The following is a 19,233-nucleotide window of genomic DNA, read 5'->3' as shown; positions in this document are numbered from 1 at the left end:
CAACAGTTGGAGAAGCTTGACGTTCTGCATGGATTTTTGAAAATTGTTGAGCTAGCAGCAATCTTACACATCTCATTGTCCGAGTCTTTTATGAGTGCATCACTCACGTGAACGCCTGCACATACTCTATAAGGCCACTGTGATGTTGCTCGTGCTCATCTCAACAAATTTTATTACTTTATTCAAGACACAGTTATGCTTGTAGGCACTAGGCATGACAAGATCAAAATAATTTATGATCTGGCAATTTCCACTTTTCCAGTTTTTCTGTGAAATCAACCTTAGCTTTGTTCACACATGGTGTGGACCTGTAAATTACTGGAATATCCTGCATGACTCCTTCTACTGTAATCCACAAACATAAAAGAGTGAGATACCAAATAATTATTTGATCACAATCAAAAAACGATGATTAGGTAAAAGCAAATAAACTACCATTGCATTACATAATGAACTGAGCTCTATTGAATTTGAAAAAAGTGTGGTGCTTTAAAACTTGGTTCTTCTTAAACAATGATTAGAAGATTCAAGCCACTGTAATTATGGTATCCATACGGGAGGAGAGAGGTGGGGGAGAGTCACCATGACATGCCATTGATCTCACACCTTGAAGCTAATAAATGACTTAAAACAGTATGACCAAAGACAAAAATCAAGACTTTAATATCTCAACTATTGATAATCTCCCTCAGAGAAAACCGCCGGGGTGTTCCACCTACAGTCTCCAGCAGGGAAATACATGCTGAACTACACAGAGGCAGAGGCAGCCTGCCAGGAAGAGGGAGCAACCCTGGCTACGTTCTTACAGCTCTCTGCAGCGCAGCAGGTAAACAGCTAACTTATCTCACACGATTATCCTTTTATAGTGTTTTAGTTGAAAACTTGTTTAAAACCTATAAAGTGAATGAATGGTTTTACAAAAAAATCAAGATGCCATTTTTCCAATTTTTACTAGAGAACTTCATTATGGATTGTTTAACAAATGCTTATTTGGAATTTTTCTTTCATCCTGCACTTACAAGTTTATTTCAAATTAGGAAACACTATCTTCTACACGTGTGGGTTTATTAAATGCCTGATATGCTTCTGAACTAAACAAAAGTAAGTCAAGTGCAGCACTTGTTTTTTGTAAACTGTAGACTTGTCCAGGCCTACTGTATGTTCTGTTGTCTCACTAAGGTGTCCATCTTCAGAAGATATCAATGTTAGGCTCTGCACTTCACCATTGCATTATGTGAAAATCGCTTGTCACTCATGTGCTTTTCAAAGGAGCAAAGAGACAGAATTCACTTGGTAGGAGGTAGATAATCGAGAAACTCACATATGACATGCTGTAAAAATTCACAAGCGGTGTTTGCCGGTTGTAGTCTGGCATTATTGTGAAACAAGGAAGTCATTTCTGACAAATGGCTCACCATGACCATCATAACGTCTGAGAAAGGCGTTTTTGCATTTGGTTAACGGGTTGGGACACATCACCATCTTCAAAGTAATGGATGCACCAATGGACATTCCATTGCACCCACTGATGTGCTTAAGGCTGCATCCATGATATTACATTTTCATTTGGAAAGGCAGACATTAGTTTGTATATTTGCCTTTCATCCTCACTACCCTGGCATTTTTAACACCCATAAAACAAAGACTTGAAAATGCTCTTCAGAGCTCTATATACTTCTAAAAAGTACTGCAATGTGGATGAGTGCAAACTTTGACTTTCAAAAACGCAAGCCCTAATCACAGTGTGATTTGTTCACGCTTATTATGTAGCACTTGTTCTGTTGCTTACCTGTATGCAGCTAAATTGCATTTTGTACAGTTTTAATGCTGCATACAGGCACACAAAGTAAATAACTTACTGGTTGCTACCATTTTCTGATAAATCCAGTCGCTGGCAGCATTACTGTCCCTTCGAGGATTTTTCCACCAATGCACTTATGCCGAGTGTAGGCCAATGTCTATGTCATATGCGTTTTCGGCTGTTTTAGGGTGGATGGATATGCTTTTGAAAATAATGTGAAAATGCTTGTGTGGATGGCTATCATTTTTGTTTCAAAAATGAAAACGTACCAGTGTGGATGTAGCCTAAAACATAAGCACATATAATGCATTAACAGCTATGCCCATTCAGATGAATAACATGGACTCTGTGTGTTTTAAAGGACTTGTCTTCTTACGTTTCGAAATGCACACATAAAAGATGCACCTTTGAAGAGCTTACGTAACAATGCTCATTATCTGTGTCTCCTTGCAAACCTGCCTTTAAACATCCCTGAGAATGTTAAGTCATTTGCTGCTTCTTCTTTTCTAGCTCGGCTACCACCTGTGCATCGCTGGTTGGTTGGAGTCCAAACTTGTTGGATACCCAACCACTTATCCATCTCTCAGCTGCGGTAAAAATCACGTTGGGATCGTCGAGTACAGACAACCATTGGAGTCAAACAAATACGATGCCTTCTGTTACAGAGTGCAAGGTACTGTGATAGAATTCACTTGTGTCCTACTCCTGTTAAGGTTTGAAGCTGATAGAAGCCTTGATCAATGTCTTAACTAATGAACCATACTGCTTAGTGTGGATTTAGAATTGATGTGCTATACTTATAGTTCAGTACACATTCATTTGTAATTTTTATTTAAATGTAGTACCTGTATCTAACACGGTTCACTTCTATTGATAAGTCGTTAATTTACTCTTATGTATGCCTACATATTTAGTCTAAGTTTAATTATTTGCCCATGCTTTACTGAACCGGTGTGGTCCAATTCATGCCAGGCCAAAGCCAATCCCAACAGCACTTTGCTCAAGGAAATAAATAATCACAAATGAGACACTAATCTCTCTCTGGGCATGCTCATATACACTCACATCCATTCATATGAGCTACATTTACAGATACAGAACATGGATGGCTTTCAAATGTGGCAAGTCAACCAGAAAACACAGAGAAAGAACATTCAGACTCCATGTACAGACTGACTGTGCTTGGAATTGTGAGCAAGCATTGTAAGACAACAACAGTACTACCCACTACAAAATAAAAATGTTAGCGTTAAAATCACTTTCTTTAACACTGACTGTGCAAAATTGGGCAGCACGGTGATGGAGTGGTAGCCTGGGTTTTTATTTCAGGTCCTCCTTGCATGGAGTTTGCATGTTCTCCCCCTGCCTGCCTGGGTTTCCTCCAGGTGCTCTGGTGTCCTCCCCCAGTCCAAAGACGTGTGGGTTAGGTGAACTGGCAATCCTAAATTGGCCCTAGTGTGTGTTTGGGGTGAATATGTTTGTGCGTGTGTTCTCCCTGTGATTCACTGGCGCCCTGTCTAGGGTTTGTTCTTGCCTTGAGCTTCCTGGGATAGGCTCCAGCAGAACCCCCGTGACCCTGTTCGGGACTAAGTGAGTTAGAAAATGACTGACTGACTGTGCAGAATTAACATCTGAAAGAGTAAAATGGCTCTCAGTGCTGATGTTAAAAGCTGTGGAGACAAGTTCAATGTTAAACTCCAAATGATGGGCTGTGAGCGGGCTTCCGCCATTTCTGTCATGTAGTCTGTGCGACTTACGAGGCATTAGATATTGTTGGAAATGTTAAAGTGAGTAGTTGTGTTTGTCATGATTGATTGGTTTAAATGTAACAACCTGAGCAACTTTTTTATAAATCATAACAAATGGTAAGCTTTTAGCAGTTTCACAAACCTCTAGAATACTTTAGGTGGAATTGACATTCAGCTGAGTAATATGTATCACTCCATAATGTATGTGAATTATATATAAACTAGTCATTTAGCCCGTTACAATAACGGGCGCTAGAACAGTAGTGCATAAACATTAGTAGGAACACTCTATATTAAATGGCAAGGGACTTTGCTCTCATTCTTTTTTGTTCGTTGTATTTTTCTTTCTTTCAGCCTTTCTTTTGTTGATGTTTACTTGCTGAGCTGACCGTTCTTCGTGGGCTGCCGCCGTGTATTGTGTGTCTTTAATTTTCTGTGACAGTAATACTGTCTTGTACGGCTGTATTCAATAAGGGCGCGCACAAAAAGGCGAGCTTCAAAAGGGCGACCTCAATTGAGCGCGGTGAATAAAGGCGTTCGTAGATAATTTAGTTCAAATGGCTCTGGAATATGTGAAGAGCAACAAAGGTGCAGATCTTTATTTACGCGCGCCTTAATTCGCTGCGCCCAATTGAGGTCGCCCTTTTGAGGCTCGCCTTTTTGTGCGCGCCCTTATTGAAGGATGCCTGTGCGCGCCCTTATTGAACGATACCGTCTTGTACATCCGCTGGCTTGTACGTCCGTAATATACCTTTAATTTTCTCTGGCGGTAATACAGGCATGCGCGTCGGTAATATGCCTTTAATCTCCTCTGACAGTAATACTGGCTTGTATGTGGCTGTAATATGCGTCACTGTGTTGTGTACCTTTAATTTCCTCTCGCAGTAATACTGGTTTGTATTTCCGTAAAACGCCTGTAACTTTCTCTGACAGTAATATTGCGTGTCGCACCGTGCCCCGCGCATGCGCACTTCACCAGAAGACATCCACACACGGACACCTGGACGCACACAGGGATTTTATTAAAGAGGACGCCCAGCTTGGAGGCTCTGCATCGGTCTGTTGTGGTGAAAAACGAGCTGAGCCGAAAAGCAAAGCTCTCAATTTACCGGTCGATCTACGTTCCTACCCTCACCTATGGTCATGAGCTGTGGGTAGTGCCCGAAAGAACGAGATTGCGAATACAAGCGGCTGAAATGAGTTTCCTCTGCAGTGTGTCTGGGCTTTCCCTTAAAGATAGGGTGAGAAGCTCGGTTATCCGGGTGGGGCTCAGAGAAGAGCCGCTGCTTCTCCGCATCGAGAGAAGTCAGATGAGGTGGCTTGGGCATCTGATCAGGATGCCTCTCTGGTGAGGTGTTCTGGGCATGTCTAACCAGGAGGATGCCCCGGGGAAGACCCAGGACACACTGGAGGGACTATGTCTCACGGCTGGCCTGGGAACGCCTCTGGATTCCTGTGGAAGAGCTAGAAGAAGTGGCCGGGGAGAAGGAAATCTGGGAATCTCTGCTCAAACTGCTGCCCCCGCGACCCGATCTTGGATAAGCGGAAGAGGATGGATGGATGGATACCCAGCTGGATAATGCATAACAATACAGAATAAAGAAACTGTCAGCTTAACACTGCAATGTAGTACCTGACACATCACCAAGTGGGTAAACTTAAGTATAACTTTACCTTAATAAATAACACCCCACACAATAAAAGGCGATTGGGGTACATTTGTGTTGTGTGCACTTCAGGGAGTTATAGTGTCAGGTTCATTTTTATTTAACATTCACAGAGTTGAATAGTGTCAGTGTTAGATGATTATTATGTTTTTTTACACCGGTTGGTATAGTGTAGTGTTAGAGTCTAACACAAAGTGAAGTAAAAACAACACTGGAAAGTGTAACACTGTACAACGAGTACTTCTAACACTCTGCAGAGCAGGACCAAATGTTATCTGTGACGCTGTTAAATTTAACACTTAAACACTGACAGATATGCTTGGTACAGTAGTTATTCATCTATTGTCCTGCTCCTTACTTTCAAATGCATGATGGTGCTGAAGGTTAAAGTTTCATCACACACCATTTGGATGTTGTTTGATTCCCTTCATGGAGTCTGGTGCTCACACGACTCGGATGGTCTCCCACAAGACAACGATAGGAAACTTGGATGGCCATGGTTGTGCTTGTGAATTTCTCTTTGGGATTAATAAAGTTTGTCTAATCTAATTATTAGCTTTAACTTAGCCCCATGTGGTAGCAGATGGGTCATCTTTATTTTATATAACACCATTATTTTGTGAAAATTATGCATTTTAAAATTACAAAGATAAAGGGAGAGGAGTAAATGGAAACACCTAACAATATGTTAATATCATGGACCTAATAAGGAGTAGGACCATGCTGTGCCTTTAGAACAGTTTCAGTTCTTCTAGCAATATGGCCATACAAATCCTGAACTGTATGTACACCGACTAGACAATGGAGAAACTGATGGATAGTGTCCAAATTTATCTTTTTGATACTTAAAGTACTCTATCAGCAGTACTCTGCCTTAACTCAAGTTAAAATTCAGTCCTATTTAAAAAAGAATCCCTACATCTCCAAGACGTACACCTCCGTACATATCTGTGCCCTGTGATGGACTGGCATCCAATCCAGGGTTAGCTGTTAACGTCCCTCAAATGCTGCCAGGGTGACCTCTGGCCCACTGTGAGCCCAAAAAGGAGTTGAAGAAAATGGAAGAACGGATTGATAACTGGATAAGTAGCTTGTGCCTGTTGACACTTTTATGATCACAAGGTGTTGGTCTTTCAGGTGAGGTCTCCATCAGTCACCTTTGCTGAACATTCTTTTCATTTTAGAATCACATATTCATAGGAGTTTTATTTTTTAATTTTTTATTCTATTGATATTTGCTACATTTTTCTCTATCTCATAGTTGCCAAGAATACTAAATTAAAACTAGGGGGCTCTGCCCCCTGCTCGTTTCACTCGCCAACCCCCATGCGGGCACTACGCACTAGCCACTTCACGGCTCTGCCGCTTGCGTATGGGGAAGCAGATTTACAATTTAAACAGATTGTTATTTTCATGGAAATTGTTACATATGCATAATAGACCTAACTATTTTACATTACAGTGAGTAATTAACCAAAGTAAAAATAGTAAAACATAATAAATTGAAAGAAAATTATGTTTCAGGTTGTGTTAGAGATATTCATTGAGTTAAACGTTTTCGTTCTGTTTGGCTTTGAAATTAACACGCAAATACTTTTTAAACTAACTTTTACTTTAAAACTTCAGTAAAAACAATATTTGAAATTAACTTTTCATCAATATCGCTTTGAATTTTTATTCCGTGTTTGAAGTTACATCGTGACATGTAACTGCCCGTGAGTGTATATCGTTTGTATCTCTCTAATGAATAAACTGACTTTTTCGAATGTTTGTCCCTAGCAAAAGCTATTCCAACAGGAAACTGTAAACGTTTTAATACGAATGGCATATCAAGATCCAACTGTTTCAGCATAGTCTATTGATACGCATTTAACCAATCTGCTGTGTAACTGATTGACAATTTTTTGCGTTAATTCGTTTGACTTCATCGTTTCTCTGTGCTAGGATTGCCCGTGTACTCATTTCTTCTGTTGATAACCCTTCAGGATGAAATTCTACAATAAAATTTGGACATAATAAGTCTTCTTTTATTGGGAACTTAAAGTGAGGAAAACGTAAAAATTTATAAGAGCTGAGAGCGCAGGACAAAAGCATTCACACGAATGAGAGGTGAGAGGACCGTGGGCAAGGGCCTTTAACCATAAATAGTTGAGAGGAGGGCGGGACTTGAAAAAATCTCTTGGCAATAGTCTCATCTCGTCTCAAGATTTTCTTTTATGATAGAGAGAAATGGATTGTATCATTTAGGCTCTCTGTAGCAGTTCCAGGGATTTACTGAGGAATGAGAAGGTGCCAGATTTCTCTATCATCGCCAATCAATTATTAATAAGAATTTTCTGTATTCAGTTTTCATGTCTCCATTCATACAGCGTTTCTGGAAAGACTGCATATCATTGCTGCCATTAACCAATATGAGATTGCATTTTAATTTTCAGATGTGAGCTGTGTTTGCCAGGATGGATATATAGGAGATGGAGATTTTTGCAATGGAAACCTACTGGACGTTTTGGCCACCAATGCTAATTTCTCATCGTTTTACCTTGTAAGCAAAGTTCTGAATCAAAGCTCTTATGGTTGTATATCTCATTGTATGTAGCAGTATAATATGAAATGCATGTTGTGTATGTTTTAAACTTAATGAATAAACAGCATTAATGATAAATACAAAAATAAGCTTGTGCAGGATAGTAAGTAGGGCTGTCTGATCTGCTCTCATTTAAATTTTTTCCTTTACATTTTGTATTTGAAATTTCATAAAAATGGGAGAGACATTTCCTAGTAAGGGAAGAATATTGCATTAAAAAGTGTATTTATTTAATTGTAGCAAATGTCGAAAGAAACATAAAAATCCACATTTACATTGAGCTCTTGTTTATTATGGAAGCCAGCAGGGGGCAATAAAGCACCACAATTGATTATATTAGAAAGAAGAACATTTTCGAGTTTGCGTGAGTGTCCAGTTTGATTCTGCTCTGAACTCCGACTACGGGAGTGGACTTCTCCACACCCCTAAAATGGCTGGATGGCATACAGATCCTTGGTAATTACATGCTAATTCTGAGGCTCTTTCAGGGTCTAATATGTTTGAATTTTATTTTGCATAGAACCTTTCTGACGGGAACATGAACCCTTTTAACTTTACAAATATAAAGGGGAAGGAGAAAATGGAAGCATGTGAAAATATGTCAAAATGATGTGCTTAATAAGGAGTCAGGGCCACACTTTCTAGGAATGCTGTCATACAAGTCCTGGTCTGTACATAGTGGGATATTCCAAAGAAAGGCCTCAAGTTCTTTTAGGGATGAAGGAAGTGAAAATCTACTTCACACTCTGAACTCCTCAGCTTCCCATGAAGGTTCAATGATGTCTAGAGCTGGCAACTGGGGAAGCCATTGAAGGTGTTTGTGTCCATCTCAAGATGTTCATGATAGCACTCTTAAATTTCTTTAGCAGAATGTGTTATCCTGGAAGATGGGGGATATTATGAGGTAACAATTTGTGCACTATGGGGTGCACTTGGACCTGTAAAATTGCCTCATATACCTTGGAAATTATGAGAACATGCAGAGCAGCCATTGGACCTAATGACTTCCATAAGATGATGCTCACATCGTGATAGATCCCCCACCATGTTTTAACAGCTAGCAACAGACATTTCATTTTGTAGAAATCTTCTCATCTTTTGACATACATCTATAGAAAATATTGTGAAAGATGACTTTTGATGAGACTAGGTGACAGAGGTACTGACTCGGTTCTGTGATTTTATGGAGATTCCCTGCTACAAACCAATGTCTTGTATGTTAGCTAAATGGCATGCATGGGGTGGCTCTGTGTAAATGACTGGACGTGTGTGTGCTTTGCTCTGGATTAACATTCCACCCAGGGTTGTCTCTTGAATTGTGCTAGGCATTCCAACGCATGATCATGCAAAGGAGGCAGTGGGTACAGAAAATTAATGAATGGCTGCCTGGATTTAGTTAGTTTTATTGGCAATAATAATTTTAAAAACGAGTGGAAAACTAACTGTTTCACTTTGAATTTATTTTACATGCACTCAGGCATTACTTAGGCAGTCAAACATATCAAAAAGTGGTGAAGACCTGCTGGAATTCCTCTCTGACAGCTCAATACAGGAAACCTTATTTGTACCAACAAACAGTGGATTTGATGACAATGAGGTAATGTTGGCTCACCCAGGTACTGAAAACGTTTGTAAAGTATTATGATTGCAATATAGTTACATTGGAACGTTCAACCCAAATTTTCCAAACCTATCTCTGATTGTTTTTGAAATTATACTACTAATCTGTTCTTGGAATATGTAAGACTGAGTGTGACCAAGTCCAATTAAACAGCAATGCTTTTAATATATAAATCTTTTTAAAGGTCATTTAGCACATATAAAAAAAATTCAGCTGAGGCAAAATTGTGTGTTTTTGATGCGTTCGCATATAATGTGTGAAGCACCTATTGCAAAAGCTCCTGTCTGTCTGTCCGTCCATCCAAAACAACTTACCCCCTTCTCCCATGGACCAGTTTTGTTGCGACATTTTTTTGTTGTTGATGTTGCAATATCTCAAATAGATCATGCTGCACAAAGTTTTAAATTTTCCCATTAAAAAGCACTGGTGAATGTGCAAAGTGGAAAGCAGTAATGTACGAGAGGGTACCCCAAAATAAACGGAATTGAAAAAGAAAAATTTTTAAATAATATTTACTTACTGAAAGTTTAGTCTCCTTCAAAGTCCTCTCCATGTCCCAATCGTTTTCCCACTGGTGGAAACATTTTTGGAACTGCTGAAGAGGAATGTTGTCCAAGGCCTGCAGCGATTTTTCTTTGTCTTCCTCCACGGCACAAAAACGCATTCCTTTGAGTTCTTTTTTCAAATGCGGGAACAAGAAAAAGTCACGCAGAGCAAAGATGATGGCGACATTTTCCCTCATTTGAAATGCAAAAACCACTCGTAACTCCAATCTACAAGTGTATTAAACAACAGACAATGTGGATTTATGACAGGACCAACTTGTTATAATGTTTTGAGTAGTATCCTAGAGTACGTGACAAAAGCAAAGCATACAACATTATTTAGACTTTCAAAAAAAATTAATACAACCCCACATAGAAGTTTATTTTAAAACTAGAAGCTATGAACCTCAGAGGTAACCTACAAAACTGGATCTTGGAATACTTAATTAAATAAAGAGATAAAGAGAAGCGTGAGATCATCACTACAGTCCCTCAAGGCTCTGTCTTTGGACCTTTACTTTTCAAATTTAAATTAATGTTTTGGATTTACCATAATTACTCACGTATAAGTTGGGTCTTGAAACCAGAAAAATCGATCATAAAATCAGACCCCAACTTAAACACCCGTTCAAAAATGCGACACTTAATTTTTATTTATTTTTTTTACATCTTCTTTCTTCCTTCAATCTCGCACCAGTTTCTCAGGCACATCAAATTTTGTTGCATGGCAGTGCAGTTACCAATTTTTTTCGCCACTTCAACGACTTTTAATTTAAAACCAGCTTCATATTTTCTTCTGATCGAATGCTCCATCGTAGATAAGGGATGCTCTTAATGATGAAGGTGTATGAGGGTGCAAGATATAAAAAAACACAAAACAGTGCAAACATCGAATCGGAATAGTTCGGGTATTACCGTATGGTCACTTAGGAACAATACATAGAAAAAAAAGGCAGTGTGTCCCGTGGTTACTCTCTCAGGTGGCCGTTAGCATATAGTAATCTCTTGGACCAATAGCGTGAGTTTTCCGCATTCGACTTATACAACTGACATTATAAAATACCGGAAATTATACAGTAAAATCAAGCCCTGACTTATCCGCGGGAGAGTATATATGGTAGGTATAATGAGCAAATTTGAAAAAATTGCAGATGATACTAAAATTGGAGAGATAAGATACTGAGAAGGCAGCAAAATAATAAATAAAGACCTGAACAATCCACAAATCTGAACAAACACTTGTAAAATTAAGTTTAATGTTGAAAAGTACAAAATGTTGCACGTTGGCAAAAGAAACACTAATTATAAATTCAAGATGGGAGACACTGTTTTATAGTAAGCAATCTCTGTAAGGGATTTAGGGGTTTAGATTGGCACCATATTCTCATTGTCTAAGCAATATGTAGAAGCAATTAAAACGGTAATTAAATATTTGGTTATATGATTAACAACTGTTAAATATAAATCAAGAGACTCTATGTCCTGACTACATGATGCTGTAGTGAGACCACATCTTTAGTACCCTATGCAGTTCTGATGAACACACTACAAAAAAGACATAATAGCAATTGATACTTTGCTGAGGAGAACAGCCAAAGGACATGCGCTGCTCTGACAGACTCAGGGAGTTAAACCTCTTTAGTCTCCAATTCAGGAGACTGCATGGGGATCTAATTCAGGTCTTAAAAATTCTATACAGCAATAATAAAGTGGATCCAGCACAGTTCTTTCAAATTAATATCAAGTCATATACGTGAGGACACCAGTAGAAATTATGATGAAGTGTATTTAACAGTGAAGCACCTGTTCATGCAAAGAGTTGTGGATGAGATATTGGGAAAGCCAAGCTATTAGCTAACCAAGTGAGCTTGATGGACTGAATGGCCTTGTCTTCTTTGTCAAACTTCTTATGTTCTAATGCAGGGGTGGGCAGATTCAGTCCTGGAGGGCCGCAGTGGTTGCAGGTTTTTGTTCCAACCCAGTTGCTTAATTAAAAAACAATCCTTGTCAATTATTTAATTGCATGGCTTGCTAGTGCTTTAACTCTGCCATGTCAGGTCATTCTCATATCCTAGATTTATTTTCCTTTCTAAGGATATCATCCAAATGATTTGAAGTCTAAAACAGATGAGTAATTCTCAGTGCTTCACTTTTTTCTCTTCACTTTCCTTCCAAGTATTTAATTAAACCAAATAGTGCATGATAAGTACACACAGGTGTAATTGAAAACAAGCTAAATGGGGAAATGCTGGTCTCTTTTGTCATTTGCATGGTATTGCTAATTAGGAGCAATTAAAAACCAAGAATACAGCTGTTTAAGACTAAAATAAGCAATAAGGGTTCAAAATCTTAATGAGCGAGACAACTAAAATGAAGCTGAAGTGTTACTTGAGCAATAAGGGTTTCTTATTAAGCAACTGGGTTGGAGCAAAAACCTGCAGCCACTGCGGCCCTCCAGGACTGAATCTGCCCACCCCTGTTCTAATGTATGTTCTTATGTTATAACAAGTGTATTAGTAGTCCCAGGAACTACGTTCAACAGTAAAGTGTGTTGAGTTTTGCTCGTGTTTCTCTTTTTCATAACCCTATATACATCTTCAGATATGTCTGTGTGAATTCATCCTGTCTGAAAAAACAACCTGGTTGAACTCTGTACAATTCTATCTTCAAAAGCTTTTGTTTATGAGCTACATTAATGATTTTTGTTATCTTAAATCGCATATGCCCTTGTTGCACGTTTCCTATTGAAGTTGTATTTTTCAGACTTTGTTCTTGAGAGACTTGGAGTTCCACATCTCGACCAACAACAGCTTTACCACTTACACTAAAATGTTACATGGGAGCATCATACCTTCAAGACTGGGATATAATCTCACCGTCCTTGATTCTTCCTTTACCAACAGAACTGCAAGAAATGTAAGAACTTACAAATCAAATACTGAAATTTTAAAACTTTTTTTTTTAATTTAAAACATAGTTTTGATGGTAATGAATAGAACTGTTTGCCTATGCATTACTCCATTTCAGCATTATACTCAAGGGGACTGCCACAGCAAATAATATCATTATTTGCATATTTTGCCGATACCATTAGTCAATTAACCTACACTTTCAGGCTAAAATACAATTATGTACACACAAATTTTCTGGAACATAGGAAAATTAAGTGACTTTATCAGAGTCACAAACAGTCAGTAGAGGTAACAAAAATAACAGCGCTGGGGGTTAGAGCTTAATGCCTCATTCACTGCCTGGACGATACCGGATAAAAGGACCCGCAGAAAAGGCACTGGGCCAATTCAGCTGACACATCTCTATAGTTAGTTCTAGAGAAATTTCAAATAGACTCACCTATAGAAGATGGAGTTTGTTTTCAACAAATGACAAGTTTTACATGCAGAAGGGATCAATATTAAATGTGTGTATTCAACCACGAGATTTCAAGGTATAAAGTACAAATTTAGAAAAAAAACTTGGGCTCATAATTTTCCACTACTATGCAGTGCACAGAGCATCACCGAAAATGCTAATATGATTTTGGATTATATAGTGGTCTGTGTGGAGTAGAAAAGAGGTCACATCTGGAACATTCTGTGCAGTGTTTGGCTCAGTATTCCAAAAATCACATAAAAGTTCTGGAACGAGCTACTAGACTTATTTTTGGGCTGCATGGTATGAGGTGTAAAGAAGGACTGAAATGTTATGTTTCAGCCAGGGTTCCTCATGTTTTATTAATTTGTTTGTGTTAGTATTACTTATGCTAATTATTTGCATCATTCTATGTTTTATTAGTTTTGTGTATTGTTTAATTTCCATGTGTCCATGATCCTACTCTATTCCATATACTTTGTGGGTAGTTCCCCAAGAGGCGGAGCCTTTATTGTCAAGGGCTTGCTCTCAACCCTATAAAGGCTGAGAAACCACATAGTCCCTTTGCGGTACATTCTGTGCGCTTGCTGTTAGTGAGTCCTTCATGATTTTGCTGTGCTTTCTTTGATTAACTTTTGCTCTGTTTTTAATGTTTCTCTAGATTTGTGTATTGGGGCTTGTTTTCAACCAGAGAGCCTAAGGATAGGATAGTCTATAACTCCTTTTGTGCTCCTCGGAGCTTTGTTTGTTACAAAAAAATTTGTTTGCTCTTTGTCATACAAGCCAAAAGGCTGATGGAGTCTTCCACTTGTGGGTCATTTTGCAGCAGTTTTTGGGAGTTATGCTAAGGAACTCCTTTCACGACACATGACTTGATTTAGTATAAGCAAGTGAGATTAAGAGGTGACATTACTGAAGTATTAAAATCAGGGTAATCGGCTGTTAATTATAAGAACTATAGTAACAAAAAGAGCAAAAATTATGTCTGGTTCACTCAAAAAGACCAAGCAGGCTGAGGAGAGCTGCATACGAATCCTTTTCAGACAGTCAAGTACTTTTTAAAAGTCACCTTCATCTAACGCTTCTAAGAAAGTAATCTCTATGAATCCAACTGCACTAATGTCCAGATCAGTCCTGAAGCTTCATAAATATTTACATGGATAAAAAAGTTGAGTCCACATACATTTCAGAAAGTATTTCTTCACATAGGCAACAAAGACAACATGTACATATTTTGACATTAATTTGCCTAAAAATGTAACTGAAAATTAGATAGATAGATAGATAGATAGATAGATAGATAGATAGATAGATAGATAGATACTTTATTAATCCCAAGGGGAAATTCACATACTCCAGCAGCACCTTACTGGTACAAAAAACAATATTAAATTAAAGATTGATAATAATGCAGGTAAAAACAGACAATAACTTTGTATAATGTTAACGTTTACCCCCCCCCCGGGTGGAATTGAAGTGTCGCATAGTTTGGGGGAGGAACGATCTCCTCAGTCTGTCAGTGGAGCAGGACAGTGACAGCAGTCTGTCGCTGAAGCTGCTCTTCTGTCTGGAGATGACACTGTTTAGTGGATGCAGTGGATTTTCCATAATTGATAGGAGCCTGCTGAGCGTCCATCGCTCTGCCACAGATGTCAAACTGTCTAGCTCCATGCCAACAAACACATCAGTTTGTCCAGGCGTGAGGCGTCTTTCTTCTTAATGCTGCCTCCCCAGCACACCACCGCGTAGAAGAAGGTGCTCGCCACAACCATCTGATAGAACATCTGCAGCATCTTATTGCAGATGTTGAAGGACGCCAGCCTTCTAAGGAAGTATAACCGGCTCTGTCCTGTCTTACACAGAGCATCAGTATTGGCAGTCCAGTCTAATTATCATCCATCTGCACTCCCAGGTATTTATAGGTCTGCACCATCTGCACACAGTCACCTCTGATGATCACGGGGTCCATGACGGGTCTGGGCCTCCTAAAATCCACCACCAGCTCTTTGGTTTTGCTGGTGTTCAGGTGTAGGTGGTTTGAGTCGCACCATTTAACAAAGTCATTGATTAGGTTCCTATACTCCTCCTCCTGCCCACTCCTGATGCAGCCCACGATAGCAGTGTCATCAGCGAACCTTTGCATGTGGCAGGACTCCGAGTTGTGTTGGAAGTCCGATGTATATAGGCTGAACAGGACCGGAGAAAGTACAGTCCCTTGTGGCGCTCCTGTGTTGCTGACCACAATGTCAGACGTGCAGTTTATAATTAATTATACATTATATTAATTAATTAATAGTTTTATTTAGTATAGTGCAGACCTGAAAATTTCTACTCAAGATTATTTTTAGTAAAATATTAATAAGAACCTGGACTTAAATGGTCTGAGTAACCTTATTGCGTTAAAACATCTTCTTATTTACTTGTGATCATGATAAGTAGCTAGACTGTGAACATGGGTTGACTTCTTCTACAGCTCGCTGAAAGATTTTTTTTTTCTTCAGTGTAGATTAATGTCCACCAGTTGATTTTATTGCTGTGCACAACACTCTGGTCAGGTTGAGGAACATGCACTGGTACAGTTCGTTCCTGCACACACCACAAAACAAAACAACTTGGGATCTTGGTTGGCAACCCACCAGGCAGACACGTGTCCTGTCCCACCTTCCAGAAATGACCATCTATCTGCTGCAGCCAGGTGTTATGTGGGTGTCCTCCTGGCTTGGTCCAGCCATTCAGGTCCTCAACAATGAGAATCCTGCAAGCCAGATCACCCTTAGGGAATCATGCCACATGGCCGTAGTGCCATAACTGATGCTCCCTTACAATACAGGTAAGGTGCCTCAATTGGGACTCTGTGAGCAACCACTCATTTGACAAAGTACCCAAGGATTCTCCAAAAAGACACAGTACTGAAGGAGCCCAGCCTTTGTCTCAGGTCACTGGATAGCGTCCATGTCTTGCAACCATATTGCAAAACAGGAAGCACCAGGACTCTAAAAACTTGGACCTTCGTCCTTTTGCATAGATATCGGGGGCGCCACACACCCCTTTCCAGTGACTACATGACATTCCGTCCAATCTGTCTACTCTTAACATGAAAGTCACTGCTGACATCCTAAATGAAACATCAGCACTGTCCTGCTTAGAGTGAACCAGGAGGTGAAGAGAAACTAGGACACTAAAATTCAAACAAAGAAATATACCTGTTAAGTTTCCAATTTTATCTGTAATTCAAGGTAACTAGGAGGTGCATTGTGTTGATCTTTATAGCGTCGCACCAATAAGTCACAAGTCATGAACTCCTAGACCATACCCCTTAAGAACAGGTTACTGTATCGTAGCAATAAAGCTACAAAATGGCGGTGCCCATGAAAAAAATATGACATTGAAAAGGATGCAAAAATAATTTAACAACCTCAAAATTTCCTCAAAAAGGAAATTACCTATAACCCCAAGGAGACACAGGAAAAATTAAATGCCAAGCATAACAACCACAAAACACTTCTGTTCCCTCTTGCTTTACCCCTGCAACATTGCAATCCTGTACTCTGTTATGGTTCCACTTAGGCAGGAGTATTTCTGATACGCTAAGCAGTTTACCCAGTAAGTGAGTGTCCCTAGATTTTCATATGTTTAGCTTTGTGTTTTCCTGTTGATTGTACAATAAAAAGCAATTGTTGAACTTCTATACCAAATCCATCATCTTCTCATTTTCTGAATACTCAAGACATTTATTTTATTTCTAGGGTTCCAAGTTAATAAATGACCGACTTATCCTGGAATGGGACATTCCTGCCATGAATGGAATAATTCATATTATTGAGGGGCCTTTGAAAGCTCCACCTCCATCAGTAAGAGCTTTTCAGAAAAATACCCACCGTTGTGCCTGTCTGAACTGATGACTTCATTTTTATTTCAATTGTAATATTTTTTTATTTTGTAGATCTTGACCGTCTCTTCCCGCAAGACCCAGACATCAAACACCACAGTCATTTTCTCAGTTCTTCTTGTGTTTGTGTTGATTTCGACAGCTGGCGGGGTGATCTACTGGTTGTTAAAACGCAGAAATAACGGTTTCCAGTTTCAGTATTTCAAGGTACGAGATCTTTTTCTTGCAGCAAAATTCTCTGAAATAAAAAGAGGCATTGAGGCAGGCTGGCATGTCAAAACCTTAGGTAGCATGAGGTTGAATGTTTGGAGGAGGAGAGGAGTGCATGAAAGCAGAAGAAGCCAAAACTGATTTACATGTCAGGATTGTGAGGTTCGCTCTTCATAACAGAGTGGGGAGCTTGACAACCCAGGATTGCTTTAGAAAAGAGCATCTGTTGCTCTCAGCTGAGAAGAATCGATTCAGGATGTTTGAGCATCTAGTTGATGATCTCCCATGGTAAATAGAATGGGCACAGGGAGAAGAGACCGGAATCAAATCTGTGCTAAATTGGAAGGATGTATGCACCATTTAGCTTTAGAATGTTTCAGAAAAAAGATCTTCCTGTTAGGTGGGTACTCTCATCTACAATGCCTGACTTCTGATCTCCAAAACCCTTAACATAGCAAGTTGAAAGAAAAAAAAAATAAGACAAAATAAAGGGTACACAATATCAGAATTCTTATATATTATTCCCCAATATCTGGAATGATGCTTATATCATACATTTCTCATCCAGGATAATGATGAAGATGAAGCCGTGTCCTCTGGTACAAGAAAGAACCTGGCAATGGTCTCAATCCCAAATCCCCTCTTTAGTGGCTTCAGTGTATTTGCAGATCCTTTTAATGTGAGTACTAACTAATATCTTTTTTTTCCCATGTGCTTTAACATCAATCCATTCATCCATTTTCCAAAACTGCCTAATCTAGTTCAATGTTCTGTGGGGAGCAGAGCTCACCCATACAGAATCAGGTACAATGCCCAATTTAACACCTGTTTACGGTGCCAGTCCATCAAGGAGCAAATTGAGATAAATCTAAACTGTGTGCTTTAGGGGATGTGCATGCAAACAGGAGTGTTGACAGGAAATGCTAACACCATACAGGGCCGGGATGTGAACCTACGACTTTGGTACAGTGATGCAGCAGTAGGGTAGGGTAGCTGTGCTTCTTGCCCACACACATTCTTCACACTTTCCTTTCTTCTCATCTACATTTCATCAGGTATTTCTTTCCCTAGTTTCAGTGCCCAATGTAAGAAGAGATGTCTGTGTGTTGTGTCTCACCGATGACTGATTGATAACTAACAGAGGGAGACATCTGTTCCCAGAGATCTTGTGCTTTGTCTTTGCTCTGTCACATCTACACTAACTTGTTACTACAGAGGCAAGCTGACATTCTGCTCATCTCCAAAACTTTCTGTTTATTTCTCTTCCCCCCCCAGGAAGCGGCAGATGTCGACAACTCAGAAGCACAACACATCCTTGATTAACTGCCATGAGAGCCAATAGGATGACCTTCCTGATTGACAGTTTATTGTCACCTTATGCAAATTCTCTGGAATTTTGACACCTTATTTGAATTGAAGTATACATGGAGAGAGAAACAATTCTCTGGTCTGTTGCAAATATTCTGTTCAGCTGGAGAGCATCAGGCTGAAATAGCAAGCACTACTTTATAGACTTTATGCTTCATACTGTGAATTTTTTTTCTGCAGATGTTTTTATTATAAAGAAGTCAGAATTACCCTAAAAGTAAAAATAAAAATCAAATATACTGAAATAAAATTAGTCTAACGTGTCTGCTCTAATGTTTTGGACTGGGTTGTTGGATGTCACCAATTATGTTCTTCAACAAAGAGCACCACAGATGCGATGTTTGCTCTGAGAGTGTTGATGGAGAAGTATAGAGAGGGCCAGAAGGAGTTGCATTGCGTGTTTGTGGACCTGGAGAAAGCATATGACAGGG

At 39.3% G+C, this 19,233-nt stretch overlaps 1 protein-coding gene across 1 annotated transcript in view; it reads left to right on the top strand.

Moving 5' to 3' along the window:
* LOC114643048 (stabilin-2-like) overlaps positions 1-19,046 on the top strand; it is a 25,685-nt gene extending 6,639 nt beyond the window's left edge. The window contains exons 3-11 of the mRNA XM_051920985.1: positions 693-826; positions 2,312-2,474; positions 7,652-7,758; positions 9,278-9,397; positions 12,730-12,882; positions 17,082-17,186; positions 17,279-17,431; positions 18,003-18,113; positions 18,710-19,046. Of these exons, the coding sequence (XP_051776945.1) occupies positions 740-826; positions 2,312-2,474; positions 7,652-7,758; positions 9,278-9,397; positions 12,730-12,882; positions 17,082-17,186; positions 17,279-17,431; positions 18,003-18,113; positions 18,710-18,757 (1,047 nt within the window). The 5' untranslated portion in view covers positions 693-739 and the 3' untranslated portion in view covers positions 18,758-19,046. The remainder of the gene's footprint in view (positions 1-692; positions 827-2,311; positions 2,475-7,651; positions 7,759-9,277; positions 9,398-12,729; positions 12,883-17,081; positions 17,187-17,278; positions 17,432-18,002; positions 18,114-18,709) is intronic.
* The last annotated feature ends 187 nt before the right edge of the window (positions 19,047-19,233 follow it).

This window comes from Erpetoichthys calabaricus, chromosome 18 (genome assembly GCF_900747795.2).
Source record: "Erpetoichthys calabaricus chromosome 18, fErpCal1.3, whole genome shotgun sequence".
Taxonomy (NCBI): domain Eukaryota; kingdom Metazoa; phylum Chordata; class Cladistia; order Polypteriformes; family Polypteridae; genus Erpetoichthys; species Erpetoichthys calabaricus.
The sequence above is the reverse complement of the archived record's forward strand: the minus strand, read 5'-3'. Positions and strand labels throughout refer to the sequence as shown.